Consider the following 13,681-nt stretch of genomic DNA (forward strand, 5'->3'; position numbering starts at 1 on the left):
CCTGCCCCTCCGGCGGCAACGTGCAGCGCCCGCTCTGTATCGCGCGAATCTCGCGACTCCGCCTGTGCAGTCGCGACCCCCCCGCCGGCTTTCCACGCGCTCTGCAACGCTGCGGGAGTCAAAGCTTTGTGGCGCTTGGTGTTGCCTTCGCGCTGAGGATCCTCTGCGCGGCCACGGCCGGTGCCCCCCCTCTCTCGCGCCCTCGCTTTGGTCACCGCAGAGCATGCACCGCTCCGCTCACCGCGGGCGGCCGCGTCGTGGGTGTACCACACACAGCTCAGCAGCAGGCAGCGGCGTCAAATTTCCCATATGGCTGTGCGGCTCACCCCGCCGGTTGAATGACTCTTTCGGGCGCCGTTGGAATTTGCAATGACGTCGGCGGGCCGCGCGGGCAAAAAAAAAATTATTCTGCCACCGTGCTACCGCGCAGGGACACCGGCGCGTGCGGTCTTTGAGTCTTCACACCAACAGCCAGCATCCTTCGTCTGCGTGCAAGTGGCGAGCAATTATTTATACGTCTACATGTTGTACACTTTTATCCTCTAGACATTGCAGCCATGACTCCCCAACTCCTGCCCCGTGCCTTTTCTTGTGTGTACATGCCCAGAGGCCTGACCAGCCCCAAAAATGGCTCTATGCAATGTTGATCATGTAGCACTCCTCGCAGCCTCTCTGATCCTTTAATTCTCGCCCGCCTTCAGCGGGGCGTCGATATCCCTAGGGCGTGCGTTGGCCTCCTTCGCCGCCTGGGAAGGAGGCTTTCTACTACCATCATCGTTGATGTATCTGATGTTGGCGTGCAGCGGTTCCTCGAATCGCCCCTCGAGCGTGAGCCTCTTGATGTTGGAATGCCACTCGTGCTTCGAAATCTTCGTCTCAGGAAGCAGCAACCTGTCATGCACAGCGTCGTTGATCTGAGATGCCACATTGAACGCCTCTTCGACCAGTCCCGGCACCTGTTTCTGCAACTGCTCCGCACCAAGGGCAGGCCTCCTGATGCGTGCACGCAGCTCGCCGTGACGTCCACCCATCCTGCCGCCTTCGACAGAGGTGTAGGAGATGCGGTGTTTGCCGTCCGGAAGGTCGTATCTACACATCTGCCTGTGCTCAACAGTAGTCAAGATGAACTCCTTGATGTATTCTTTGCCCTTGTCTGTGTATTCGAATGGTAGCGAGCTGTACTTCTCCTGGTTCCTTACAGCCCACGCGGGAATGCGAAATGTCAGCGATGGAGGAGCTCGAATGGTTCCTCCAACGTCTAGACTCGTACTGATTTGCACGAGGTAATCTCGGATCTCATTAGAACGGTCCAGACTGAACTCGGTCCAAACGACTTCACGATGCGTGAAACGGACATCGATCGGCTTCTCAGGCATCAGAACGTCCACGTTTCTCTCTCGGGTCGTCAGACCCAGACCTTGGTATCGTGCTTTGCCCGTTCGTTTGTCGAACTGGATCCGCAGGCCCAACTCCCCGAAATCCTCCAATGAAGAAGAGTCCTCGATGTCCCAAGGAGACGGCATGAAACGGAAGAGAAGAGCGTCGGGATACTCCGGGTTAAGCCGTGTGGTAGATGCGAGATGTTGTAGATAAGGACTGAATCCAGGGATGGAATGGAGGAAGACACGACCGTGGTTGCCGCTGTGTTCGAGTATGTTTGGAAGGGTTGTTGGCGATAGCGAGTCGTTGGTAGAAGGACCTTTGTGAAGGACATTGCCGAATGTGGCATAGAATTCAATCAGCGCAGAAGACTCCCAGTAAGACTTCTTGGTTTCCTCGGCTGAGTTGTGAGCTTCCTTTGACACATCGCTGGAACCGTCAAGCCGCGACGTGAAAAATTGGACAACTTGCTCAGCAAGTCGTGGCTGGCCGTCCACATCGTGAGCTTCTTTTGGTCCATCGTCTGGAAGATGGTCAGGGTGTGCCTCCGTCGAGGTAGTTGTAGCGCTCTCCAAACTTTCTGATGCAGGCTCTTCATCCAAAGGTTGATTCTTCTCTGCCTTGACGGAGTCCCTTTGAACTGGAAAGGTCCAACGTCGGTAATTTTTCTTTCTATGCCGGTAGTGTAGTGCACTTTCAGAGGCGCAGAACTGCAAGAATCCTTCTCCTTCAGCATCGGTCAAAACTCTGGTCTCAGCGCCGTTGGGATGCCCTATCAAGCTGAGCAGAAGCCGTTGTGCCAACTCAACATTATGTTGCACGCCATAGATTGTCACCTACAGAGTCAGCGATGATCAGTCTGATGGGAATGCTCGTTCTTACCGAGGAATCTGACGAGCTATCGATGACGGTGTTGCTCAAACTTGCAATGACTTCGAAGTCCTTGGGCGAAAAAAAGTCTGTCAAACGCTCCAAGTCGCGCCTTTGACGAAGCCATTCGAAGTCTTCCAGGTTGAACGTCTTAACTTTAAATTGTCTCATAACGCGCTCGATATCGGTGACGGCTTGCTCGCTTTGCTCCCTCTCTGCAGTGAACCGAAGGATATGGTCAGGCCGGTAAGAGTCAATCTTGATGTTTCGTTGATGTCCAATATTGTCGAGGATAGTGTGATCTCCTTCTGTAGCGACGAGTTAGTAAAAACCCATCGCCCTCCAGTCAGAATGAGACAGCCTTACGTTTCGAGAGGGTAAGAACATCAAACTGCCACGGTTCGAGCTTGACCTCAATCTCGCCCACAGCCATGCTCTCTTCGATGACTCCCACGTTCCACAGCCGTGTCACGATCCGGTCGATGACCTGCATCTTCGGCAGCTTCTCCACAGGTACATCAGCCCTCTTGGCTTCGGGAAGCCTCTCCTCAATCGGCGAGACGCCCTGCTGCCATGCCGACTGCCACAGCACGCTCGGCACGGCGTGCTCCTCCCTCTTCAGCTCCCGCAGCTGGCCCAGCCCCTCTTGCACGGCCGCATACCTCCTCAGCTGCGCCACCGCATATGCGTTCTTCAACGCCTTCCGCAGGTCCTTGAGCGCCTCACGCGTGATGAACGCCGGGTAGTACAGGCCCTCGGCCGACACGGGGCGCAGCTTGTTGATCTGCTCGTTGATTTCTTCCTGCCCGGCCACGGCCGACTGCCCCGCTATCGAGGCCTCGATCGTCTCCCGTATCTCCCGCCTGCGTCTCGCCGCGTCGTCCTCTCCCCCGGCCGCGGGAGCGGAAGCGTCGTCTTCCTGCTTCTCCTCCTCCTTCTTTTCCGGTAGCGGCGTGAGGTCCCGCAGAATGAGTACTTCCGAGTCCTCGCCCAGGTATTGCCGCCGCAGCGGTGCGGATGTCTCTTTTATCGTCTGACCCTTGCGACCGCGCCTCACGGGCTCTCGCGGCCAGCGTCTGGCTCGTGTTGCAGGGTCGGACTCGATGGTGCGGATGATGGGAGTGTATGGATTGTGCTGCTCAAGCTCTCGACGGATCTCGAGTTGAGCGACATCTGAGAAACCGGTTGGCTCGGAGGCTCGTAATCGGCGGGTAGTGCTTGTGAAAGTCGCAGCGGACGAGGTCGAGGTCGTGATGGCTGTGGCGAGAGGTGCAACAGGCGCGCGTCCGAGGCGCAGCAATCGCGCCTGGTTAAGTCGGCATCGTAGACATACTGATGCGCCCAAGGACCGCTGGGCAAGCATAAGGAAAGGCAAAGAAAGCTAGAGTTCTGCTGAGATGGAATTGGCTGCGCAGTTCTTTCCCTTCCCGAAGGGCGCAGCAGCAGCTTTGCGCGCGTTCGGCAGTTTTTTGGGGCCCGGCGAGTCGGGAGTCCGACACGCCGCCGCGTCGAGACCCTCCCACGACCACATCACAGCATTACCCGTCACAGCTGTCCAGAAATATGTATTTCGCTTTCCAACCGCCTGGTTGTTTGGCTGTCCTGTACAGAAATCTAAATCCCGTGAACATCCCCGCAACTCCGCCCGATGCAATGCGACGATGTAAAAGAACCGAACACCCCTCCCGTATGCACTCCACCAAGTCGTCCATAGATCTCCTTCCGGTGCCCTAGCCCGCAGCTTCCACCAGGATCCTCTTCAGTGCACGGGGAGCGACCAACTTCTCAGATCATCTCGAACGTCAAGTTCTTCGACTTCGTTGGACGGTCTGGGCCTTGCCATTTGTGCCTCCGCTTTCATTTGATTCGCCTGTTGCTCCAGACTGGCCCTCCCACGGATAGAAAGTCCACGCTCGTGACCAACCATTCGTACCTTCTTGAGCGTGTCTTGCGACTTGTTGCTTCCTTGGCTAGGAGTGACTCTGTGCCATCCGCGCAGAGGAGATCGGGATCCACTATCGCTGAGAGAGGTGCTGTCCGCTTCCACACCCAAACGATCGCCCATATGCTTGCCTTCTGTATTGCCCCAGCCGTCTCCCCCACTGAAAATGTCTTCGATACACTCGTCGGCGCGGAGTTCCCCTGGTTGCGCAGCCCAGAACGCGATTTCTGTCCGGCGGTACATATCTTGCAGTTCTCCGTCGGCGCGGCTGTTCTTGCTCAAAGTTGGCAGATCTGGAATAAAGTCAGCCAAACTCGCCGGACGGGCTCGACACGCATACGGCCAGATTCGTCTCCTTCGACCTGTTCTCCAGCTATGATCCCAGCAATCCCTCCAAAGACTTGGGCATTCTTCAACGAGGGGCTGCGTCACGTTAGCACCAGGACTCCCCGGCCGTGAGGTGCGACTCACGCGATGTAATCCCTGTCTCCATCAATCTGCCTCATATAGATTCCGATCTGCCAAGTCAGCGCAACCCGCACGACGGGAGTTCGACAAAGCCAACCTTCAAAGTGCTGTTGATCTTGCTCTCCTGCATGAGATAGCGGCGCACGACCCCGGCGGCCTCGAGCTCGCTGGCCTCGACATATTCGGCCAAGTTGAGATCGACCTTGCCCAGCACGATCCTGTCGCTCTTGCCGCCGGCGCTGTACTCTTGTATGACTTCAAAGTGCATCCAGGCATCTTCGAGCATCTTGGACTTGTTCTGGATGGTGATGCGCACAGGGATGTGCTTCTCGTAGACGTAGAACACCTTGTGCTCCTTGATGGCGCGACGCTCGGTGCGACCGCGGTGCTCGGCGGCAGCGGAGCCAGGGATGTGCCATTTTACGTAGGATATGCCAGAGACGAGCGGGACGTTGTTCAGGTCCAGGATCTGGGGGGCGCGCGGGGGGGTCAGGGACAAAGCGAGGGGCAGGGCGGCGGGCGTGGGAAACGCACTCTGAGCTGGAGGTCGAACTTGGGCTGCAACGGCAGTCAGCAGGGGGGGCGTGGAGATTGGCAGCGGTGCGGTTGGGTCTTACCCGACGGTGTTTGGGGACTGCGAGAGCCGTCAGCGAGTCACTCGCCCATGCGACAGACTTGCGCCGCGGAGCCATTGGCGACGGAGAAGCTCACCGAAAGCTTGCATGGCTGCGACGGGCGGCGGGCGGCGGGCGGCGGGCAGCTTTATCGGACACACGAGGCTCGGAGCAGATCTGACGCTTCCTGATCTGTCGCGGTCACGTCGTCCGTACAGGGCAAGGCGCTGGCCGCGGAATGGCAGGGCTGGGGGGTGGAATGGGGACGGGAGTGCAACCGAACGGCGCGACCCTCAGTCCAGCCAGTAGTGGAGCCCCGTCCCCACGAGCACACGCCCAGCGCAGATGACGCGCGACCGCCGAGCCGACAGCGTCCGCCCCGGCCCTGCGCTCTGCACACAAATCGCGCGGCTACACAGTACACCTCTGACGCCCGCCGTTCCGCGCCTTCGCGATGCCACCCGCGCCCGCGCCCGCGCCCGCGCCCGCCGACGTCCAGGCCTGTGTGCTGCGCGCCTTCGACGGGCTGCCCGCCAAGTGCAAGCCCCGTGCGCGCGACTCGCACGCCCGCGAGTGGGTGCCGCTGGCAGGCGTGGTGCTGGCTCGAACCACAGGTACCGACATCACACGCTACGCGCGCCTTATCAGTCGTGTGCCCGTTTCGGCTGACGCACCAACGTGCCATGGGGAGCAGCAGATGGCCGACCCACTCTGACCTGCGTCGCTCTGGGGTAGTCCGCCTCCCACGGTCTTGTGCGCTCCACTGCGGCTCGGACGGCTAAGCGTGAAGATTGCAGGACGGGCATGAAGTGTCTCCCCGCCACCAAGGTGCCCGCCGCCCACGGCGTCGTGCTGCACGACTGGCACGCCGAGGTGCTCGCCCTCCGCGCCCTCAACCGCTTCCTGGTCGACGAGTGCGCCGCCCTCGTGTCCTCGGGCGCTCTTGCTTCGGACTTTGTCGTGCGTCGGGACGCGGCCGAGATATCGCGGACTGTGCCGCAGCCATTCGCTCTCCGGACCCAAGTTGAGATCCACATGTACTGCTCCGAGGCGCCATGCGGCGATGCCAGCATGGAGCTAACCATGGACGCTCAAGAGGACCCCACGCCCTGGTCGCTGCCCGCAAATCCGACGCCCGCCGCCTCCTCTTCCGATGCCGACGTTGTCCTGAGAGGAAGAGGTTATTTCTCGGAGCTCGGCGTCGTTCGCCGCAAGCCTGGTACGTCGCCGCCGAATGTCGTGTCCTATATCTTATTGATCCAGCCTGCATATCAGCTCGCCCCGATGCCCCGGAAACCCTGAGCAAATCCTGCACCGACAAGATTGCGTTGAAGCAGTTCACCTCGCTTCTTAATGCTCCGGCCGCCCTTCTCCTGGACCCGCGGACCGCCTACCTTCGCACTCTCATCCTGCCCGAGTCCCAGCACGTGCCAGCTGCAACTACACGTGCCTTCGGCTCTTCAGGAAGGATGGCCCCGTTGGCGGCTGAGGGAACCGAGATGCGGTCACACGGCTACTCTTTTCGGCCCTTTGAGGTTCAAACCGTCTCGCAGGAGTTTGAGTGGTCAAGAAGAAGTGCTTTGCCGGAGCAGAAGCTTGTCCCTTGCAACCTGAGCGCCCTGTACACTCCATCGCACAGAGAAGTCATCATCAATGGCGCGCTCCAAGGAAGGAAGCAAGGTGACGTAAAAGGAGCTAGCGTGGTCTCGCGCCGAGCAATGTGGAGCGCTGTAGCTGGCATCGCCAAGTGTCTGGGCTGCGATGCCATCCCAGAAGTCATGGAGTTGTCGGGTCTGCTTGCTGATAGCAAAGACTATGCTACTTTTAAGAGAATCCCTCTGTTGCTGGGGCGTCAGCAAGTGAAAGACCTTGCAAAGGCAGACGCACTGCGCGGATGGGTCAACAATGTAGCTGACGATAGCTTCAGTATAGACTGAGACTTTTGATTGTAGACGCATGTAAGCCACGGAGTAGCCCGTTTTGTATGCTTGCGGTCGGACAGCTTCGACGCGGCAAGTTGGAATATTATCATTGTTTACGTCCTCTGTAGATGCGCAAAATCCCTTTGTGAGTCTTCGTACCAGCTTTTGCATTCATCAAGTCCAAGTAGCGTGGTGCTGGCAGAGGTTACGGCTACAGCGTTGCGGGGGAAGCTCTCGCGCATTACCGGATTGGGACATGCTGATAACCTTAAAGCCTCGTCATGTCAGCCGGGCCCTCTGCCGGCTTCGTCGAGTTCTTCCGTGCTCTTCCCTCGGCCGCGCTCTCCGTTGCCTCCTCCGCCGCCTCCACCGCCATCCACACCGTCTGGATTGTATGATGAAGGGTGGTTCTGGAACCGTTGAGTTCCAGAACCGGCTACCTATGGCAGGAACCCGAACCTGCCTGCTGACCGTGACATCTCCCGGCTTAACGGGTTGATAAATTTCGTTATGTTACTAGACTCACGGTAGCTATAGTACAAATGTAAGGCGGTATAGAAACGAAAAAAAAAAAACTCTCGAAGCCCGTGTCCCGCCTCCGGAAAGTTATCACAATAAGTTAAAAAAAAAAACAAAAGGGAAACACGCTCTTATTACCAATACGTAGTAACGTGGAGAAACTCTAGAGGCGGGCATTATAGAAGCGGAAAAGGAAAGGGTAAAGAGTGGGGATCTAGGGGATCCCGTTCCGCTTACATTGACCCGGCTTGGATATCCGTGTGCAGCCTGGGCTGTTTGTGCTGCTCTGCATGGCTTTACCAACGATCTGCCGAGCTCAGAGACGTCACCACAGACAAAAGCATTGGGCGACCTCAAGCTGTATGTTGCCAGAGAAAAATATATCAACGATGAATCATCGCAGCAATGAGGCTGTAAGGACCAGAGTGGTTGACATTGCTCATGGTCAGACAAGCGATCAAGTGGTTGAATCCGATGAAGAGTCGCCGAAGCTGAAAGACAAGGAGATGAGAAAGTAAATTAACTTCTACAAGCAATCCTTTTACTTCATGATAGCACAGTACAACGCCTTGCTCGACTGGACGCAGTAATACCACGCAGAAACACCAGCGGAGTTCTTCCAAATCATCGATCAGAACTCTCAGAAGGCCCGCGGCAAACATGCCACGACTGCTCGCAAGAAAAATGCTTTGGGAGGATATCTCAACCAACGAGCTCTGGAGTATTACGTGCCCTCTAGTATAGGCTGGGTTCGCGCCTCAACTAGCGTATATCTCTTTCGTTGATATAGTCCGCTATTTGTCGAAAGTACTTCCACGTCTACGTATGCTTTGTAGCTTGAAGCTGGGATCTTCAATTTCTTTGCGAGACGTCTTGGTATCTCCCAGGCAAGATGCACGTGTGTAAGTTTTGTCATGTGGTTGATGGGTTTGTTGCCCAAGCGGGCTTGCCGATGGTGTTTGTCACTCTCGCCGGACGGGCCTGAGGCGAGATACATCTGTAGGTGTGTGTGCTGGGTGGTGTGGAAGGGATCACTGGCACTGAATATGTAGATACCATAGTTCGCAACCACTTTCCCTCTCTTGCCCCAGCAAAATATGTCCATGAGATCTTCCTCTCTGATGGCGTTGCTTCACATGTGCTCAACACCAAAAAAACGGCCATCACGATACTCCCCAGAGACCGTTTCCAGTCCACGCACCGGTGCATTACATGCGCCAAGCGAGTCTTGATCTGCATGTAGATGTTGATTTGAAAGTCGGCCACGCCTCACAGATATAAAGCGCATCCACGATAGCGAATTGTGAGCGTTGTTAAGAAAAATCATTTCCTATGTACTTCCATTCTGCCGTTACCGCAACTCCTGCCCTGTGACGCTAGCACACTAGAAGTCTAGCATCGCTCCTCTACTCCGCTCGGTCCACCATCCACTCCACATATGTTCCACGGCGAGGACGTTACAGCCTACCAGCCAGTCATCCAACCACCTGGAAAATCCACAACCGCATGACTTCATCCTTCTCTACACGGCCAACGAAGACCCAGGGCAGACAAGCCGTGCAGCACAGCAGTATTCGAAACGCCACGTCGGCGTGAAGGCAGGGAAAGAGCACTTGCATAGAGAGAGGGAGGGAGGGAAGTCATCCGCTCGACCTTGCTCTCCCTGCCGATGGGAGAGAGAGAAAAAAAAAAGGTCAAACCCCGCCAACCAACACTGCGGAGAGTCCGGGATAGCACATGGCAATCGTATGATGATTGCAATAATGGCCAAGACACATCTTCCTCTGCACGTTCTCAGAGAGATAGAGGGTGGTGGGTGGTCGGGCGGGAATGCATGCGAACGTCGGGCTCGAAGCAAGGGCGGCAGCGGTTTGCATCAAAGGCCTGTTCTAGATCTCAGGCTAGACCGTCCACTGGCGTTTGAGGAGCAAGACATCAGATGATATCTTCACGGGATCCCCTCACTCCCCCGCCAGTTCGCAGCACAAAAAAAAACCTTATCGAAAAGAAGTCGGCTAGAAAAAAAAACCACTCAGAACTTCTTCCCTTGCATCAGCTAGTCCGTACATACGCCGATGATAAGAAATCTTTTACCCTTTCTTTCGACGTCACTTGAAATGCTGGGGGGGCTCCCTGGGATAGTAACGAAGGAGGCGTCACAGAAAGTTCTCGAGACCAGCGCACGGTTTGAATGGGGTCGTACGCCTTTTTTTTTTGTTCCTCACGATTGGATGTCATCTGCTCTCACAGACACATTTGAAAATTTCAAAAGGGTCCACAAGGGAGCAGCGCGAGGAATGTGCGGGGGAAGAAAGAAGGGTCCCGAGACTGTCTGAGTCTCGCAGCTAAGCGACGAAGGGATGGGCTGAGGCATACGTATAGCGCATACGTGGACAAGGTGACGCAAGCGCACCAAAGCCACTCATCGTGTGTTTCTTGCGCAAGAGAGAATCAGAAGAGGAGGGAGGGAGAGAGGGAGAGAGAGATAACGAAGAAACGGCTGTGCACCGATGATACGAGGCAAGGAAAAGTTTAAAAAAAAAGATTGGGGCGAGCGAGGAAAGCAAACGACAAAGCCCAAGCCAGCCTTCCTCCTCGTAGCGCTATGACCAGCTCGGAATCCCCCAAGAAGCACTACATTCAGATGCCCAGACCCTGTACGAACGTAGTGAACTATAAAGTTTCCCACGTGCTGCTGCGCCATGCTTGGAGGGTGCGCTAGAACGCAGACGAACAAATATGCAATAATGCAGCAGAGTGGCAGATGATCTGTTCTCCCTTATTAACCACCACCCCAAAAGAGAGACGAAAATGAAGCTTGTTACCGCACAGACGCAGCAGCGGGGATAGCGAAAGAAGCATGATGTATGTGGCAGTACAACCCCATACCCAAGGCCGTCCGTGCCCCTTGCATGTTGATTGCACCGCCTCGCTCGCAAAAAAGCAAGAGCCAGCAGGAAACCCAGCGCACAGGCAGCTATGTAGTTTGCGGAAAGGGCACGCGCATATGCGATCGTCGGCCCGTTTTGCCCATCGATGTTTGTGCAGCGCGCGCCGCCCCTTTCTGACGTACCCAGATCAGGCAATCAAGGTAGCACAGATCCGTAGCCGGCCCCCGCCAATGAGGAAAAAAATAGAAGTCCCAGGCCATCGTCCCGGATATTATGCTATAGCGCGCTCCGCACGCATAAGATTTGCCGTCATTTTGCCAGCTTCCAACCTTTTGCCGATGGCATTTGGTCCATGGGGGCGTGCAGCGACATGTAGCCTGCAAGAGTTCATCGTCGATATTGCGCTCCATCGCTCATGTTAGCGTGATTGGAACTAATGTGAGCTGTGGTCGTACCGCGCTGGAGGGTTGGTGGTAGCTGGAGGTGGAGATATGCTTGTTGTGGCGGTCAACGCCGCTGCAGCTGCATAGATTGAGCCTTGCAGTAGTCAGCCTGTATGGGTCGCGAGATAGCCAGCCTGGTTTAATGAATTCTTAGCTGTAAATTAGAGTTCTGCGGGCCAAGACCAGCGTGCAGCTGCAGCTGCGGCAAGAAATGGAATGAAGTGCTGCTGCTTGTAGATAGTTGGAGTCGCACAACATGGCTATCTTGGATCCATCCAACGACACAGCAAAAGCAACCTCAGCCTCCCGTACGTGCACTCGACACTGGCGGAAAAGCGGCAGTCGCTCGGCCAAGTGTAACAACTTCTCAATCAACAGTAACAATTGCGTATAGAAAATCTGGCACACTTGCTTCTCGTGGCGTCGTCACCCGTCGGGCTCGCCTCTGCTTTGGGCCAGTGTTCAACAACGCACAGAGGTGCACTTGTCGTCAATGTTTGAAGAGGGTTTGTTGTGGCTGGTGGAGCGCACCGTCTGCGCATATGCGTGCGTCGGCGGTAAGGCGTTGCAGGCTGATACGCAGCTGAGGTGCAATAGGGACGACTGCCAGCATGGGTCTATCAGGTAAGTGGGGGATTTCACTACAAACTTTGTCTGAGAACATCCATGGGCTTGATGTCATGGCTGTCTGCTTCTTGGGCGGCGCGGCAACAAAGTGGCAAGAGAGTCGGCGGCAGTGCATCGTCGAGCTTGATACCTTGCATCATCATGGCCGAAGTGATGAAGCGAGTCAATAGCGTTTGAGGCCGTGGTCAGACAGTAGGGACGCTTTTTGGCCAAGCCGGGAAGGAGAGAGAGCGAATATATGGTTTCGACGCTGATCCAAAACTAAGCCTTGCGGCTTCGAAACTTGGCAGTGGTCTGGACGTTGGGCGCATGACTGCTGACGACGGTGAAAGCCGAGCTCCGTGGTCATTCGGCTCGGGGATGGACTAAGGCCGATAGTGAAGCAGCACAGGGCATCAAACTTGCTCGTGTGCGGTGTGCTATTGTCTGATGCAAATGCCGTTTGTGAAGGGGGTGCGATAGGCTGATATTTCTCGTCGCGGCAGTTGCTGGGTGTTGAGGGAGCCGCTGCTCGGGCGTCAGCGCTGATCCGGGACGGCAGCCGGCAAGAACTGACGGCTTGCATGATCACAGGCCGTAAACAGATTTGCAAGCGAGCTGAGAGGCAGGCCAGAACGAGACGTGAAGTGCACCGTGTTCGCCAAGGGCTCCCCGAACAACGGCACGCTCACACGCGAGGTGTCACGAAGTGTTTTGACACAGCCCTGCAGATCTAAATAACTGAAAGTATAGACGCGATGACGTGCCGGCCTAGCGGCTCGAGAAGGCCTTCCCGACACAAGGAATTGGCCGTGTATCCTACTCCGTACACCTGGGCGACGGGCGAATTCCGTACCAGATTCCGAAGCGGTTTGGGCCCCTCGGCGCCCATGACGAGGAGCTCGGAAAAGGAAGCGCATCGAGAAGGCCTGGCTTGGTTATCGGCGCCTCTTCATTCGCCCACCCTTGCAGCTGGCGCCACCTGGACTGGCGGCGACACGTCCATCGGCAGTGGTTCCTGGGGTGGAGCGACAGCGTGGCGTTGCAGGCTTCTGCGCGGCGACAGCTGCAGCGCCGCCTATGCGCCGCCTATGCACCGCCTATGCACCGCCTATGCACCGCGCCGACTGCAGCAAGCGGCAGAGCTGCAAGGTGCTGCTCACGTGGCGGGGAGCCGGCCGAACGGAGGCGTGTATAGCATCGCCATCGCCTTGGTTGCGGCTACACAGGCCCGGCTTCCAGAAACGAGATGCGGACTGGGGACGGCAGGCTCATCTAGCCCCAGGCGTGCGCAGCCGGAGTGGGCCGAGGGGCGTCGTCGGCGCGCAGAGGTAGTAGGGAGGGGCCCCGTACGTCGGCGGAGTCGCACGGCGGGCGATCGGGGAGGGTTGGGGTATGAGACAGTTTTTTTCCGCTTCGGGAAAGACAGACGGGAGCAAATGGCAGCGCATGAAACGTTATGGGCGCCACGGCGCAACGGCGTTCCTGGCGGCTGGTGACGACTGACGCACACCGGGCGAGGTCGGAGAGCGAACTCGGGGAGGAAAGAAGGCCGGCGAAAAGTCTGGACGGCGGGACGGTCGCGACGAACCGTGGTTGAGACGTCGAATGCTGGAGCAACGGCGGCGGGACGTTGTTGACGGTGTTTGGACGCGTGAGTCAGTGCCTCTGGGTTATTAGCAGCGCGAGGACTGGTCGGCGGGCGTCTTCAGCGGGGAAATGAGGGCTCGGCTGGCCAGATTGCTACGGGTCTCCAGCCGGGGCACGCTCTAAACACGGCGCGCACGCTCCTTTGCGACGGCCACGGCTGCGGCGTGGGCGGAGCGCACAGGCGTCATGCGGAATGCGGCGAGGCAAGGCGGGGCGGCGGGGCGTGGTGACGGGCGGGCTGCAGCGACGCAGGCACGAGAGGACGAGAGCACGAGAGGACGAGAGGGCAGCGTGTCGGCGGAGCAGGAGTGAGTGGTGGCTCAGGGCGGTGGGCGGGCGGACGAGTGAGAGGCGGCTGCGGCAACGCGCGGCATGC

General features: G+C 57.2%; 2 protein-coding genes across 2 annotated transcripts; one reads left to right on the top strand and one right to left on the bottom strand.

The window, feature by feature from the left end:
* Window positions 1-680: 680 nt before the first annotated feature.
* On the bottom strand, window positions 681-5,352 carry BKCO1_4100087 (respiratory complex assembly protein rmp1; the record flags this gene model as incomplete). The annotated part of the gene is made up of 9 exons (XM_020275853.1): window positions 681-2,216; window positions 2,263-2,558; window positions 2,617-3,556; window positions 4,184-4,485; window positions 4,533-4,615; window positions 4,664-4,710; window positions 4,758-5,129; window positions 5,195-5,218; window positions 5,278-5,352. 9 exons carry the CDS (start codon window positions 5,350-5,352, stop codon window positions 681-683), a joined length of 3,675 nt encoding a protein of 1,224 aa, XP_020128411.1.
* A 376-nt stretch (window positions 5,353-5,728) lies between these two features.
* Window positions 5,729-7,211, top strand: BKCO1_4100088 (trna-specific adenosine deaminase; the record flags this gene model as incomplete). Its single annotated transcript, XM_020275854.1, has 3 exons — window positions 5,729-5,847; window positions 6,072-6,493; window positions 6,538-7,211. 3 exons carry the CDS (start codon window positions 5,729-5,731, stop codon window positions 7,209-7,211), a joined length of 1,215 nt encoding a protein of 404 aa, XP_020128412.1.
* Between the last annotated feature and the right edge of the window lie 6,470 nt (window positions 7,212-13,681).

This window comes from Diplodia corticola (assembly GCF_001883845.1).
Source record: "Diplodia corticola strain CBS 112549 chromosome Unknown scaffold41, whole genome shotgun sequence".
Taxonomy (NCBI): domain Eukaryota; kingdom Fungi; phylum Ascomycota; class Dothideomycetes; order Botryosphaeriales; family Botryosphaeriaceae; genus Diplodia; species Diplodia corticola.